A 16,764-nucleotide genomic window follows, 5' to 3' on the forward strand; every position below is an offset into this window, starting at 1 on the left:
ATTAAGGGTTTAGGGTTTAGTAATATATTATGGGTTTAGGATTAGGGTTTAGTAAGATATTAAGGGTTTAGGGTTTAGGGTATAGGGTGCAGAGTTAGATCGTTCGAGTGCCTGTTTGATGCCACCCCCAGACAAAAGGAATTTTGGAGTTTGGGGGTTCCAAATAGCAGTAGGAAACTGAGAAATGCAGGAATTTCCATCTAATAATAGAAAATTTTGTGACTCATGCTGTTGCATTTTAGATGTTAAAATTAGCTAGTATGAGTCATTTTTAGCAAAACTTATTTTTTTAGACTTTATGATTGATTTAGGACCTCAGGTTATTTTATTTTCTTTTTTGTATAAAATCATAATATATGAAGTACTATGATTATACCGTACATTGCCAGCCTGAGCTTGAGCTAGCCAAGCCCATGCTCCACGAAATTTTGTTTTAGCTAAGCCTCAAGAATGCAGGCTTAGTTGCAACCCTTAACACACAATGTAAGAGGAACTCCTCACTTCTAATGAATTAAGATGCAGAAGAATTAGTATATAACTTGGGCAGAAATCAAGCAAAACAAAACCTTCACACTTTGAAAATGACGAGTCAAAAAAAATGTAATACATTATTCATTGAAAAGAAAAGATTAAAACACAGAAAAACGGTGAAAAAAAAGGATTCTCCAGTTACCATGACCAAATCATACTCCTATATATATATATATATATATATATATATATATATATATATATATATATATATATATATATATATATAAAGTAGTTGAATGGAAAGATAAAACCATAATAGAGTCCCCAATCTAACTTAGTTGACTGCAACTATCATCATCATCATCAAGTCTTACCCCAACCAAGTAACAGTAAGATCCCTTAAAAAATTTTGTCGTCATTAGATTTTGCCAATTTATCATATCCTTATAGGATTGACTCTCCCTGATATCATGGGATTGAGTTTTCCATTAGATAAGTGACATGAGGCGTATCCATCATTCTGCGTGACTTCTCAATTAACACATTACTGTCCTTATCCTTATTTTCTGTTTTGGTGCAGACGTTAGCCAAAGCCTCATGTTTCTTATCCTTATCTTGAACGCAGCTCCTGAATATTGGATCTGGAGTTTCAATTTTCTGAACCAGTATTTGAATCTCAATATTCCCCCTCAAACTTAGCCAAGTACGAAGTTCATGTTTGCTTCAAAATTTTAAGAACTGAACCTTGGCCAAAGGCTTGGTGAGGATATGGACAAGTTGTTGAGAAGAACAAACAAACTTGGTTTCTAAATCTCCACGTGCCACTTTTTCTCTTACATAATGATAATCGATCTCAATGTGTTTGGATCGATTATGAAAAACTGTATTCCTGATCATGTGAACGGCACTTACATTTTCACAATGTAAAATAGGTGTTCTGGATAAGCCAACCACAATGTCACCAAGAATGAAGGATATCAATGTGACCTCAACTGCCGTTGAAGCCATAGATTGATATTCTACTTCTGAATTAGAGCGAGCAACTGTGCTTTGCTTCTTGGCACTCTATGAAACGTTGCTTCTTAGAAAAGTGCAAAAACCAGTTGTAGACCTTGTATGTATTTGAGCACCCAGCCCAACCAGAATCGAAAAAGGCATAGAGATCTAGAGTATTTTGGGCCATATCGCAATCCAAAATTCAGTCTCCTTTATATATTAAAATGCCACAGTTGAAGCATGCATAAATTGGCTCACATAATTAATGCAAAATGATATTGTGAAAACATTGCGATATAAAAATTGCTTTCCTACTCACGGTTTGGATAAATGTCCACTAAATTTTTGCCGAAAATCATAAGCTAGATTCTGTCGAGACCGTTCCTAAGCTGCGCCCATTCTAGCTATCCTAATCACAAAATCTTGGTGTGGCCCGTGCTAAATTAACAACTTTTGAGGGCAAATCTTGCATGTACAAATTGAAAAGTATAAAAGATTGTAAGACATCAAAGATATCATCAAGCAGGTCATACAAGCTCCTGTGCCCACTCTTCTGCGTAAAATTGCTGAGCACAAGAAGTTCCTGACAAGCCCATCTACGCCGTGTTACATCATGGATCATTGTACATGTTCCCAGGCTTTTTGCATAACACAAAATGGCACATAAAGCCACATTTTCGATCACTGCAAAAAACAATGCCTCCAAATGATGGGAAATCGACCGCAACCATTACCCGCACATATGAGAGAGATGAACCATTGCCAAGAAACTTATTAAAAAATAATACCAACAACATTGATTTCTTCAGACTCCTACACTACTTAATGACTCGAATGCATTGCAATAAACAATAAAATAATAGACGCCACTCCATGTCACATACAGTCTAAAGCAAATTATCACCACCATGTAAATTTTATGATACCCCAAGCACCACCAGGCCAGTTCAAAGTTTTAGACAGAAAGGCTCAACCCAGGTTGGCCTGGATTATTTGGATTTGTGCAAGACGATGGATTACACCCAGACCTAGAGAGACAGCAGGTAACAATCTTTTTGTTGAGCCTAGGAGCCTTTAAATATAAAAACTTAGATATCATCGATACATTATGTTTACAAGAGTGCTTCACTTATATACACATCTACGGTTGGGTGTCGTTTCCTGTTAGCCTCTCACATCGAGATCGACTTCTGATCCTGAACATGGGCATGAATGAGTTGAGTCCCTACTTAAGATCATATTGATTACCAGATGCCATCATGAAATCCATGGAATTTTGCTGAGATTGATCTGCAAGAGGCTGTCCATTTGGAATTGGAGACATATGGGGATGCTGAACTTGTGTGCCACCGAGATGATGAAGCTGCTGGTTGTGATGGAAGAACGACGCATCTGGCTGCAGCATACTTCTGTTAAAGGCATTCCCATTCATAGGTGGGATCTGTCCTGTCGCCATCTTTAACCGCTGCAATTCTTCCCTCAATGCTTCATTCAAAGCTGTTAAAATGATCACATATCAAAACAAAAACATATATTGAGTTGTTGGGAGGATTAAGACATGAAGAGAAGTAAATGAATCTAGTATGCACGTTTTGTTCTCATAGCGCATGGCCTCACAGACAAGGGACCCAGGAATGGTAAATAACATGAAAAAGCAATATTTTCATATTTGAACCACCAAAGAATTGCACAGATCATTTGTTATTGACACCAATCAATATTTTGAACTCAAGCCTACACTATAAATTCTTTTCTTATTTAGGCAAGAGAATATCTCCTAGACAATACACGATTGCTTGTATTCTTGGGAAAATTGGAAAAGCATGGGAACTGGTGAATGTCCATGGCCTGTAGCAACTCATTATTCAACCTTTTTTAAGATACAACCACATCTTAATCAAGATGTAAATAGCCTAACATTCTGTTTTGATCCATAGTAGTAGTCCAGATCAATCAGATCAACATTTGGGTCCATAAAGAGAGCAAACTGACACATGGAACTTCAACAGGCTGCAACTTTGTCATCCGATAACAGAATTCAATGGTTCTTGAAGTGTAAGAAAGCTTATTTCAAGGGATACAGCTGGCAAATTATCACAGATCGTTTGCCACTGTTTTCGGGCCCATCCAAGCTCATTTAGTGCGTTAAACGGGCAAGCCAAAGTTTCACATATTACATAAAGTTTGACCTGGACTTATCTCCTGACTTCTAAGAGTTTGAGGATGATTCAAAAAGCAAAATTGATGCAGTCAACAAGCTCATAGATATGGACTCGTGTAATTGAATATATAACTTACCTAATTGGGTATGCATTCTCCTTTGTAATTAATAGCAGGATCCCATCCTAATTAGGAAAAAAAAATATAACCTAATTGGGAGATGGGGTACCCACTAGTACAAATGGGGGTTCTATGTATCAAAACAAACATAGTGAGTTTTGGAGGTTAATGAAAGCAAAGGAGGTCTCAAAGCCATACTTTCATTTTCCCCCAAATTTCTTGTGAATCATCTTTTGATTTTCTAGCTTTCTTACTTACGAAGACTTTCCAAATTATTGATTGGGACTAACCCTAGATCCTGCCTCTGATAATCATTTATTCTCGAGCTACATCTTGTACTATTTACATTACAACCTAACATCTTCATTGAAGATGATGGATGTCAAAATCCAGATAACATAAGATTTTTGCATTCTCAAAAAAAAATAAAAGGCATGGAAACTTGTGAATGTCCATGGCATGGAGCAACTCATTATTCAAGCTTTTTCAAGGTACAACTAATTGAGATGTAAACAACCATATCCTAACTGTCTTTAACAATCAATACTGTTTTTCAAATTCCCCACCCATTTTCGTCTTTCAAGTGTCGGCGAGGCCTTTATGTTATTTCAATTTATCCTGTAAGCCATGGTTAGATCTAGCACTTGTAAATGACAGCACCTTGAAAATGGGAGGGTAAATTCAGTAATGACCACCTTTATGCCTAATTACAGTTGAAACATTATATGATTGCTGTTTGCATACTGCCCCTGAGGTTTGCACTTCCATGTAAATGACCAAGAGAACTTTTTAACTGTAACTCTTAGCCCTTGGGACAATACTGTCCCAATCAAATACCTTAATATGCAATTAATGACTAGAGAAACATACATTAGGTAAGACATGGTGGAACACGATTGATGCAAGAATGTAATTTATTGTTCATCAACAATCTAGACCTAGGAAGAATAATTACAATGACCGACTGTCATCTCTAGTCAACTCATCTACCTTTCTTTACTACCCTTGTAGCAACACCATCAAGCCTTGTTACTAGTAGCTAGATGTTGGTTGCTAGTAGCTAAAACAAAATATAGAAAAACTAATGACAACTTTTTAGCCAATAGATGGCAGTGCAATGGTGGTCACTAGTAGCAAAATTTAAAAGGAATGGTGGGCGAGGATGATAAGTTTTGCAGTCAAAGTGACAAAAAAACAAAACCATGTCAACACTAACATGTATTACTGACTCCGCTAGTAATGGCCGAGCCACCAATATTGAGCTGAGCTATACTTTCTTTTTCTTTTTCCCCAAAGATCTTGTTAAACCCGTTAAAGATGGTTTTCCTCTAACTTTCAAAATTTTACCAATTAGCTCTTGCTATCTCACACAAACATGGCATCAACAGTACGTTGGCCACTTTCACCTACTCAATGCTAGGTAGTTATTGTGTTTGCAACAAGCACTACACAAGGTGATGCGGCCCGAACTCGTAGCACCCACGCACACCCTAGGCATGGGCTCACCTGGCTAGGCCTTGGACGCCCATGGCTTTGAGCCATTCTCTTTTGGTCTTTAAGTCATTTAGTTATTTGGTTTTAGTTATTTTTGTCATTTGCTTTATTGAGTGGATTGATTGGTGTGGGATTCGAGGCCCAACATGTGGTGACCTGTGTTATATATATATATATATATATATATATATATATATATATATATATATATAAACAGTTTTGTAATAGATAATGCCCTTCAAGGGCATTTTCATCTTTTCCTTTTATTGTAATAGGTACTGACCACTAGGGACAGATTTGTATTTTTTATTTATTTTTGTCTTTTTTTATCATTGTAAAGGGGCTCTATGGTCCTTTGGATCATAGAGTCGTTGGAAGCTCCCAACAACTCTATTGGGAACTCCCTTCTCTCTTGTAGCCTATTTAAAGGGGACCTCTTGTCCCTATTGTTTAGCGCTTTTCTTAAGCATTTTATTCTCAATAAGATTAATATTTTTTATGTTCTTGTGTTCCTCTTTTTGACTCTTTGAAGTCTTGTATGCACTTTGTGCTTGTGTAGTGCCTTAGTGCCTTTGTATTGTCCCTTGTAGGACTTGTAATAATGCTTGTGCACTTTGTATTTGTATTTCCGCATACTTCATTACAAGGTATTAGAGTCATAGTGCTCTTGGACTTGTGGAGAGTGGTCATCAAGTGTTCATGTTTTCGTGGTGCTTGTGGTGACTTTTACTATGTCATTCCATATCTACGTCTTTCTCTATCTTTCTTTTCACATTCAACATGTAGCATGACTACAAGATAGACCTCTCCCTCAAATTTAATGGTACAAACCAGAGTTACCGGAAGTGCCCCTATAGCAGGGGAAGCGTGCTTCCCCGATAAGTGCTTCGGAAGCGCGAAACGTCTTGCTTCCGAAATGCGTGGGGAAGCGTCCCCTTTTTTTGGGAAGTGCGCTTCCCTTTTATGGGAAGCACGTTTCCCTTTTATGGGAAACGCGCTTCCCTCTCGCTTCCCTCTTTTTTCCATTTTATTTTTTATTTTTTATTTTTTATTTTTTCGCTTCCCCCTCGCTTCCTAAGTCGCTTCCGGTTCGCTTCCTAGGTCGCTTTTGAGATGGTTCATGACTCGCTTCTAAGTAGTCCCACGCTTCCCGCTTCATAAATTTTTGAAAGTGCCTCACTTCCCGCTCCCGCTTCCCGTATCGCTTCCCGCTCCCGCTTCCCGTATCGCTTCCCGCTCCCGCTTTCTCGACTGACAACCATGGTACAAACTACATGATGTAGGCCTCCGCTATAGAGAACAATCTTAAAGAAAATAAGCTTTGGGGATACGTGATGGGCACTATTTCCGAGCCTCAACTGGTGCTCACCAAGAATGAAGGAGATCAAGATAAAGCTTTTCAAGGTGATGATAGTGTCAAAGTCATTTGTAACTATCAATCCAAAGTAAAAGATTGATAGAGTAATCATGCAAAAATTCTTTCTTGCAGGGTTTATGAATAATGTTGACATTAAAATATGTACCAACATTGCTAAGTTTATAAAGGCAAGAAGCTTGGTCATTTATTAAAAACATGTATACTCAAAAGGATGTGCAAGACAATATTTCTTACAAGAGAAAATTAGAACTACCAAGCAAAGGGACATGAGTGTTTGATACTACTTTACTGCCTTATCACCTCTATGAGATGAGTTGGCAGTTGAACCCAAATGGGTTGCTATCAAATATGTTAAACTAATAAGGGAGCAAATGGAGAAAGAACATTTTTTTCAATTTGTACATGGTTTATGCCTTGAATATGAACAAGTGCGGTCTTCTCTTCTTCATAGATCTCTCTCTTACCTCTTGAAGGTGTCGTTGCCAATATTTGCCATGAGGAGACTCGACTCGATATGACGAAAAGATGAGGGGATGAAGTGTTGGTGGTGTCTAAGCCCGACAACAATATAAAGACCTACAAGCCTCCACACTTTGGGAAGCAAAATAATTATAGTTGTCATAATAACTATAGTGGTAGAAAAAATGTTTGGCACTATTGTAATGAGCTAGGTCACATCAAACCAGCTTGTCCAAAGCTCAAAAACAAGTTGGCTTTTGTTGAAAAATCTGCACTCAAGAGGGAAGAGTTAAGCAAAAGAGGAGGGGACTCTAAAGACACTTTTTCTCTTTCTCAATTAGCGAAGGCACTTCAATAAATACTCAAATCCTCATCTACATTTGGTGTCAATATTGCTTCTTATTCCCCTCCATGTATGTGTTCTTGGATTCTTGATTCGGGAGTCTCTTTTCATATGACCCCTCATGAGAACTCTCTTTCCGACATATGCACCAACTCAAATTTATCCTATGTTTCAACCGTCGATGGGACTTCCTTAAAAAGTAAAAGCATTGGAATTTTAAATTTAAAAACCTCTTAAAATGTCTTTGTTCCAAAAATTAGAGTTGTTCCTAAACTTAAATCTTTTTTCGGTTTCTCAAATTATGGATGTAAAGTCTCTTTCTCATCAAAAGGTTGCACTGTGTAGGATTTCCAGTCTGGGAAATGGATTGGCCAAGGCCATAGAAGATGAGATCTTTATTACATGGATTTTTTGTCTATTCCTTCTAAGTCATTTTATAATTATGTCCAACAAAAGGATATTGAAATATGACATAAGAGACTTGAACATCATAGTTTTTTCAAGACGTATCTTTTCTCATTTGTGAAGCCTAGTTGGAATGAAAAATATATTATTTGTAAAGATTGTATCTTTGAAAAATGAAATCTATATATTTTTCTCTTAGAACTTTTATTTCAAAAAGACCTTTTAAGTTGGTGCATTCGGATGTATGAGGACCCTCTCCGGTTATATCAAAGGGTGGTTACTCTTGTTATATTGTTTTCATTGATATCTTCACAAGATATGCATGGGTCTACTTCTTTAATTTAAAATCAGATGTTTTTTCTTTCTTTGAAGAATTTTACATGATGGTCAAAAATCAATTTCAAAGTGATATTTCTATTCTTAGATCTAAATCAGGTGGAAAATATATGTTAAATGAGTTTCAAAATTATTAAAATAAAAATGATATTTGTCATCAAAGATCTTCCCCTAGAACTCATCAAAATGGGTTGGCGGAAAGAAAACATAGATATATCATGGAAACCGCTAGAAACTTATTTGTAAAAATGTTCCTAAGAAGTTTTGGGATGAAGCCATTTTGACTTCAACATATTTAATAAATAGAATGCCTTCTTCTTTGCAAAATATTTCTCTATTTGAAAATTTGTTCAAAATGTCACCTCGGTTTCATAATATTATGTATATTTTTTTGTAAATGCTTTGTAATTTCTCACAAAAATGATAAACTATCTCCAAAGGCAAAAATTTATGTGTCCATATTTTATCTGTCTTTATGGGGTATGGTGAAAAACAAAAAAGTTATTGATATTTTAATAATAAGAACAACAAACTTTATGTGTCCAAGGATGTGACTTTCTTAGAAAAAGAAAATGGTTTTAATAAAGAAGATAACAAAGAAGTAGACTATGCTTTCTTGTTTGATCTCTTGCCAAGACAAGTTGATTCCCAAGAATCAAATGATCATGAATTAAATCATGATAATGATATTTTTGAATTGTTACACAATAATGACAATTAAGTTGAGAATTCTCAAAATGTTCAAATTTATACTAGGCATTCATGTTGTAAGTATTGTAGTGTATCATACGATATGTATCGTTACTATGAAAAATAACGATACAATACACACTCATATCGTGAGATAGTTGATGTTTGATGATGTCTTGTGCAACTCATAGAGACATAAATGCTTCATATGTGATTTTACGGTTGTATTTTGTGCAATTCATCATTTTTTCATGTGCCATGATTTTGTTAAAACTTTTGCTATTTTTTTATTTGTCATGATTTTTTTTTAAAATTTTTGAAAAAAAAATGAAATTTTTTTATGATACGATACGTATCGTATTTTGGCCCGACCGATATGAGTAACGATACAATACAACCTTGGATGAAACACTTCTTGAAGATCCTATACCGTGATCGGATTCCTCACCTACCTATCCATTATCAGACCCAACATAGCCCATGTGATTCATGCAGTCAGCCAATTCCAGCATGCCCCAACGACTGTGCACATGAGTACAGTGTAAAAGATTATTAGATACATGAAGAACTCAATAAGCAAAGGACTTTTCTTATCTTTATCCTCCTCTTTAGATTTGCTTACTTATACCGATGTTGTCTGAGGAAAAATCCTAAAGATGGAATCTCAACTATGGGTTTTTGTGTTTTCTTATAAGATTCTCTAATTTTGTGTAGATGCAAGCAACAAAAAGTATTTTTGTCTTTAACTGAAATTGCATATTATGCGATGGCTATGACAACATTAGAGCTTGTGTCGCTAAGAAGTCTTCTCAGAAACATGAGAGTAATCATCTCAAAACCTTCAAAGATGTGTTAAGATAATAAGAGTGCAATCTACATTGCGAGCAACCACACCTTTCATGAGCGAACAAAACACATTGAGATGAATTATCATTATATATGTGATAAATATCTGAGAGGAACTATTGAGTTGTCATATGTTACATCGGAGTACCAACTTGCAAATTTCTTCACTAAAGCTCTTTTTGTACCTTGATTTATTTTTCTCCTTAACAAATTTTAGGTAATTTGACGGTAAGTTTGAGGGGGGTGTTAATATATATATATATAATGTTATAAACAGTTTTGTAATAGGTAATGCCTCCAAGGGCATTTTCATCTTTTCCTTTTACTATAATAGGTATTGTCCACTAGGGATAGATTTGTATTTTTAATTTCTTTTTATTTGTTTCTTTTTTATCATTGTAAAGGGGGCTCCATGGACCATAGAGTTGTTGAGAGCTCCCAACGATTCTATTCGGAGTTCCCTTCTCTCTTGTAGCCTATTTAAAGGGGGCATCTTGTTCATATTATTTACTGCTTTTCTTAAGCATTTGTTCTCAATAAGATTAATATTTTTTATGTTCTTGTGTTCCTCTTTTTTACTTTTTGAAGTCTTTTGTATGCACTTTGTGCTTGTGTAGTGCCTTAGTGCATTTGTATTGTCCCTTGATGGACTTGTAATAGTGCTTGTGCACTTTGTATTTGTATTTCTGCATACTTCATTACAATCCGGATTCAAATAAGGGGATATGGTAGGGAATAAAAATAGTTAGGGGTTAACTTATGACAGATGGAATTTATTAGGAAAGTTAAGGTTAGTTGGGGCAACCCGCATGGTAGGAAGGGAAGTCTATCCAACATGAAAGGGAAGAACACCCTCTTCACGTTGATTAGGGAAACAAACCTATTTGGTAGTTTTCATTATTACTTTTGTGATTGGGCCAATAGGGAAGCTCTCCCTCTCTATAAGAAGCTAATGAGAGAGCCCTCTCCCTCGCTATAAGAAGCTAATGAGAGAGCCCTACTAAGGGGATTATGGAATTCATGAATTGGTTTCCTTTAGAATAGTCTCTCTCTCCTATCTCCCTGGTAGTAGTGCATTGCCTTGGGCGTTCCCAGGGGTGTTGTCTCCCCTTGAGAGACTCACGAGCACACCACCGTGTGCTGCTCAGTCATGCACATCCTTGCACGCATAGACAAGGGTGATGCCCTGCGTCCTCAACGCCTGCACGCCGCGAGTTCAACAGAAAATTTTGTCCACCGCAACATTTTTGGGGCCCCATCCGGAAGGGTCACACCACAAGGTGCACCAACAAACTCTTAATGGATGTAAACCTTCATAGTTTGTTGTGCTTGGTAAGCTGACAGTAGTACTTCTTTTCCTTTTTCTCTTATTGTTTCCTTTAAAGATGTTCTCTGCTAGTGAAAATGGAGTTACAGCTAATAATTCTACCATGTACTTTATACCATGAAGGGTGTGAGCTAATGGCAGATAAATTCCTTCTTGTTAAAGAGGTCAAAGAAAGGAAACGAGAGGTCACCAAGCAATATGCAACAGGGAAAAGAAAATGCATTGGAAATATTATCAAAATGAAGAACCTAATAAATCGCACTAAACATAGACAAAAAAACCTATATTGGTCACTGAAGAACGTCATAAAGAAATATTTATTTCCCTGAAATCCCAAGAACATCCTAGTAGATTTACCCTGCCACTAATAATGATGAAAGCAAAGTAGGAATGATGGAACTAAATATCTACAGGCATCATACCGCAAAAGGAAGAAATATCTCAAACCATAGAGTGATGCTGATACTTGTACAAGAGCGGCATAAAGTAAAGCGCCTTAGTCCACAGACCCTAAGATACCCTAGAAGTGCTAGCTGCAATTTTGCACTACATATTGCATGGAAATTATGGGATTTGATTATTTTCTGAAGTATCTAATGTAGGAAAACTCCCTTTTTCCCCTTTATTATACTTCTCTTTTTATTGATTTCAGAAATTATTGAACCAGACTGGAAAACCAGAAATGAAACTAAATTAACACGGTTAAGAAACACCATAATGCAAAATTACCATCACGAAGTTGTGCTTGTTGCTCCATAGCCTGCAACCTTAACTTGAGTTCCTTGTTCTCCACAGTCAGTCCAGTAGTATCCCTCTGTTGTGAAAGAAAATATGCAAGAAGAATAAGATGATATTTTGGCAGGATATTGTTTGATTTCCGTACTACCAGGCCTAAATCATGCATATTTACTCTAATTCCCAGTAAGATGTTCCCAGATTTTAGAAACCAAAGAAAATTCAATAATTACACTTAGTTTAAACTTCACAAAATTCCCTCAGTTTAGTTTCTCTAGATCTTGACATTCAGACCATAGTCACCTATATTGTTCAAGGTAATTTCTCATCGAGGGTTTTTCTCGGAGATATTTTCAAAAAGTGATTTTTCTCGAGAAAATCCTGGAAGCTTTAAGAATTGAAAAAAAAATATAGTGAACTAAGTTTTGTAATGTTTTTCTTACAAAAATATAAAGAAACAACTCGAAAAGCTTTTAAAATATAAAAGAAACAAAAAAAGATACTCAAATATATTAAAAATATGTTTTTGAATATCTCAGGAATATATTGGGAAAATCTCAGGAAAATATTGCAATATTTTTTGTTCTGGTGATATTTTGAAAATATCAGGAAAATATCGGCTGCCCTTGAAATACCGATAATATCGTGATATTTTTGAAATATCAGCGATATCTGTGACACTGGTTTCGACTAAAGATGAGTAAACTATTCTACTGAAATATAAAAATATGGACAAAATTGAACCTGATAATCAACAGATGGCTACAATTTTTGGGAAAAACCATAACATCCTCATCCAAGTGAAGGATATTCACTTAAAAACAAAGGTCAATGCATTAACAGAACCATAGGCAACTCAAGAAATCGCAAGGTAATGCTGCAAGTAAGAATAAAACAGGAATGGCCTTGGTAATTTGGAATCCAATAAATCTAAGAAAGATAGAGAGGTGAGTTGTTACCATCACTAATAGTGTTGTCAGGTCATAAACACAAAAATTTGTACAAGAAACAAAAAGCCCATAGAAAATATTTATGAAACATATTTAGCATATGCATCAGAAGATGTTAACAGAAATTTGATGATTTTTTTTTTCTGTTTGCTTTGCTTTTTCTCATGTTTCATTATAATTTACAACATAATACATGTTGGAAGTACTTATTCAGATCATTTCCAAATATGAATCTTAATAATCATATCACACTTGTTCAGATAATTAACATAAGACTACTCTTGAGGAAGAAAATACTAATTTTATACTTATATAATTTTATGGGATCAGAATGAGGAGCCAATTGTTCAAGATGGCTGAAGAGATGGTGAATGCAGTAGCATATATTTTTTTGGCCATTTCTGAAAAATAAGATACTTCTTAGTCTTAGAATACAGAGATGCTAGATAGCTAAGGAATTTACTCGTTTGAGTTAAAGAAATTGCACAAGGACTAAATGAAAGCAGAAAATACTTTAATTTTTAATCAACTAATTATATATGTCACAGGGACTCGGCCAACTGGGTGCGGCACCCACATCGACGCGATGCGGGTGCGGCACCCAGTGCGATCAACCTGACCCTGGGTGTGTTGACCACACCCAGGGTTATTTATGTCCAACTTTTGGACTTTATATATATATATATATATATATATATATATATTTTTTTATATTTATATTTATATATATATATATTTTTATATTTATATTTTTGCCGCACCCCCGCACCCATTTTTTGAAAGTGCAGCGCCTCCGCACCCATGTGACATAGCTAATTATTGGCTGCTAATTTGGTCACATGTTTGAGATGTTGCTCTTGTGTCTCCACTATAGTCAGCTACTTAACAAACATCCAACCCACCAACAAAAAATCCATTTAAATCAATAATCTGAGGGAAAATAATGCAGAAAATTAAAGATGTAAGGTTTCTTTTGTTTTCTTTTCAAATGGTAGCAGATCTCAACTTGAAAATGCAGTCATTCAGAAAATGACAATTAAAAGCAAAGTAATCAAAAGATTGTGTCCTTTCAAGATACAAAATTGACTAGCTTACAGCTTGTAAAATTCCATCATGCCAACCTGAGAGATGTTAAGAATAGCTGATGGGGACAAGGATCAGCTACTCTTGTTAAGAGAAGGTTTTGTCAATTTGTGCCTTCATTAATTAATATTATGACAAAAGGAATTCTTCTTTTTCCAGAAAAGAAAAAAATAAGGGTTAAAGATGAGGTCAAGCTACGTGAAGTTTTTTTATATTAAAAAAATAAACTTCACGTGAAGTTATGAACAGCCACTTTCTCCTTTTAAGCATGAGAAAAGAGATCCTTTACTAATTGAATTGGATTTTAAATAATAATTAATCCCAGATATATTATTAGATACAGGTAAACTTCAGCTGCAAAATTCATACTCTAATCCCAATCAGACCCTGGGACAGCTCTCGCATACCCAAGAAGGATGTGGAACTTGCAACTAACACATGATAGCTAATTTACAGAACTATCGAGTGTCAATATGCCAAGTATGAAACTATTCATAGTTTAACCTTTAGAAGCTCACATTCTGCACATGGGTATGAAAACAGCAGCTCTCACTGACAGACACTTGGATGGTAATGCACTAGAAAGAGGTGTTAGTGCAACAATGATGATAACCACAACAAGCAAGGTAACCTACTTAATTACACAAACTTTAGATGCTTCCAAGGAGGGCATTCATGAAATAGGTGGCACTGCATCCATGCACCTGGAACAACTCAGCATTGGGCACTCTGAATGCAAGGGTGACTCACAGTATAAACAAACCCCAATCCAAAAGAAACAAGTGGTGCTTTCAGTAAGATTGAAGATTTCAAACTTGGCACAGATACCGAAAACCACTTCCAACTATTGTCATTTTAAGAATTTTCCCTGCATAAATCCATCGTCAATATAATGACAGCCAAATCAACCTCCAACAAAAAAGATTGTTTGAAACCTAACCACCACTATTCCCTGAAAATCATTAAAGCAATTTGCCATATCATCCATTACAAATTCAAATTCAATCCATCAATTACGTGACCAAATGGCAATCCAAAGAAAAGCCGCTGATGAATACTTGTGAAGAAGTATTTACAGAACAACAAAACACACATGAATCCAAGCAAATCTAAATACCTGAAGCAATGTAAACTGTGCTGACAAAGTGGTTGCCTCTTTCTGAAGTGTATGCACCTTCCTCTCCAGCTCACTAGTATAAAGTATCTTCCGTTCCTTTGACCGTGCTGCAGACTGCCGGTTAGCAAGAATCCTACACATGGAGGATCCGCAAAAACTTAACTTGAGTCAAAAGGAAGTCATAAACAATATGCAATCATCTTAGTAGAAACCCTCAAACAACACAGTCATAACTAACACCCTGAAAACATCACCACACATCTGAAAAACTGCACCAGAGAGAAAACCACAACCGTGATCCTCCCGTACACCGAATATATTATAGATGACTAAATAAATAATTAAATAGATTAATAACCTACATACATTTAGGAAAACACCAGCTTGGCAGCAGAAGAGAGTTAAATTTTCCAATAGAATGACTAGAATCAGGAATAGTAGCTACTACTACTACTACTACTACCACTAACACTAGTACTAATACTATAACGGCAACGGCAGTAGCAAAAACCATGAAGATAATGGTGCACGGAAAGATAGGATTTTCATGAAATTTTGGGTTTTTGTGATTAAACGATGAAAATGGTAACATTAGAAGCAAGAACAATGACGATGGTGGTAGTGATGATGATGGTAATTGTAGCCACAAGCAGAAATCGAGAAAAATTGGGGTAAGTTTTCCCCAGAAAGTCAAATTTTTATTATAAAAGGAAATTTTAACACAATGAACAACAAATCAAACAATCCGCGACAAAATGAATAATCTCCCAAAAGTAAAACATGAAAGAACAAAAAAAAAAAAAAAGGAAATAGAAAAAATTTAAGAAGTAGATGAAGAAGACGAGCCTCTTAGCCCTCCTGGGATCAATCAGAGAGAGCTCAGCGAGCTTATCGGCGGGCATGGCCTTCTTCGTGTCGACCACCGACGACTCCGCTTCCAGAAACGAAGAGCCTGGCGACCCGTCGACCGACCCGGCGCGCCGGTGATGCGGCCTCCGGCCGGGATCCGGCGTGGCCAAGCCCCCATTCTCCGTCGGCGGCCCGGGCTGAAACCCTAAGCCATCCAGGAAAGTCGCGTCCATGGACAAGCTCCGCACGTGCCAACCCCTTCCACCAATTCCTCTTCCTCCGCCGCCGCATCCGCTGTCATCGGCGATCGGCTGCGCCTCCTCCTTGACCGCACCGCTCGCCTCCGGAGACTTCCCGGCATCCACGAGGGCCGAGAACAGACTGCCGTCGCCGGAATTGCTGTCGTCGGAGAATGAAGGGACGTCGAACAAGGGGAAATCTGCATCGACGTCGAATAGGAATTCGTCCGTCAGCCGGAACGCGACGTCCGACTGCGCTCGCCGGTGGGAGCCCCGCCGCGGAGTGTCCGGCATGTGGTCGAGCGGGTCTCGGACGGAACCTCGGCCCGCTAAGAACTTCCCGGCGCCCGCGCCGGAATATTCGGCCTCCATTCGGTCAGAAAATCTTGAGGACAAATCGCCGGAGATGGTTCGTACGTATCTTCTTCTTCCTTCGATTATACTTCCGTCACAGACAGAGGGAGCTTTCTTTCTTACGTCGTACTGCGGGATGACGAAGTGGGACCCACACGGTGTTAAGGTAACGTGGTTACGCGGACTGATCCCCTTTTTTCACTTGTAAATAAATGGGGGGAATGCCTCGTGGGGCCCACATTCTGGAGTCTGACCTTGACCCCCGAACTCCCCGATTCAGACGGTGCGGCACCCGACAAACACGAGATTAAGTCCCTGTTCTCACCTGGACAGCTTGGTGGTCTGTGCCTCAGGTAGGGCTGAAAACGGATCGAATTCGGTTCGGATCTTTTCAGATTTATATTCAGAT

General features: G+C 37.2%; 1 protein-coding gene across 1 annotated transcript; it reads right to left on the reverse strand.

The window, feature by feature from the left end:
* Window positions 1-2,229: 2,229 nt before the first annotated feature.
* LOC149847135 (transcription factor VIP1-like) lies at window positions 2,230-16,463 on the reverse strand. Its single transcript, XM_089996842.1, has 4 exons — window positions 15,760-16,463; window positions 14,914-15,046; window positions 11,758-11,842; window positions 2,230-2,967 (listed from the first exon to the last, which is right to left on the reverse strand). Exons 1-4 carry the CDS (start codon window positions 16,371-16,373, stop codon window positions 2,696-2,698), a joined length of 1,104 nt encoding a protein of 367 aa, XP_089852968.1. The 5' UTR covers window positions 16,374-16,463; the 3' UTR covers window positions 2,230-2,695.
* Between the last annotated feature and the right edge of the window lie 301 nt (window positions 16,464-16,764).

The sequence above is a fragment of the Nuphar pumila genome, chromosome 2 (assembly GCF_984573655.1).
Source record: "Nuphar pumila chromosome 2, dmNupPumi1.hap1.1, whole genome shotgun sequence".
NCBI lineage: Eukaryota > Viridiplantae > Streptophyta > Magnoliopsida > Nymphaeales > Nymphaeaceae > Nuphar > Nuphar pumila.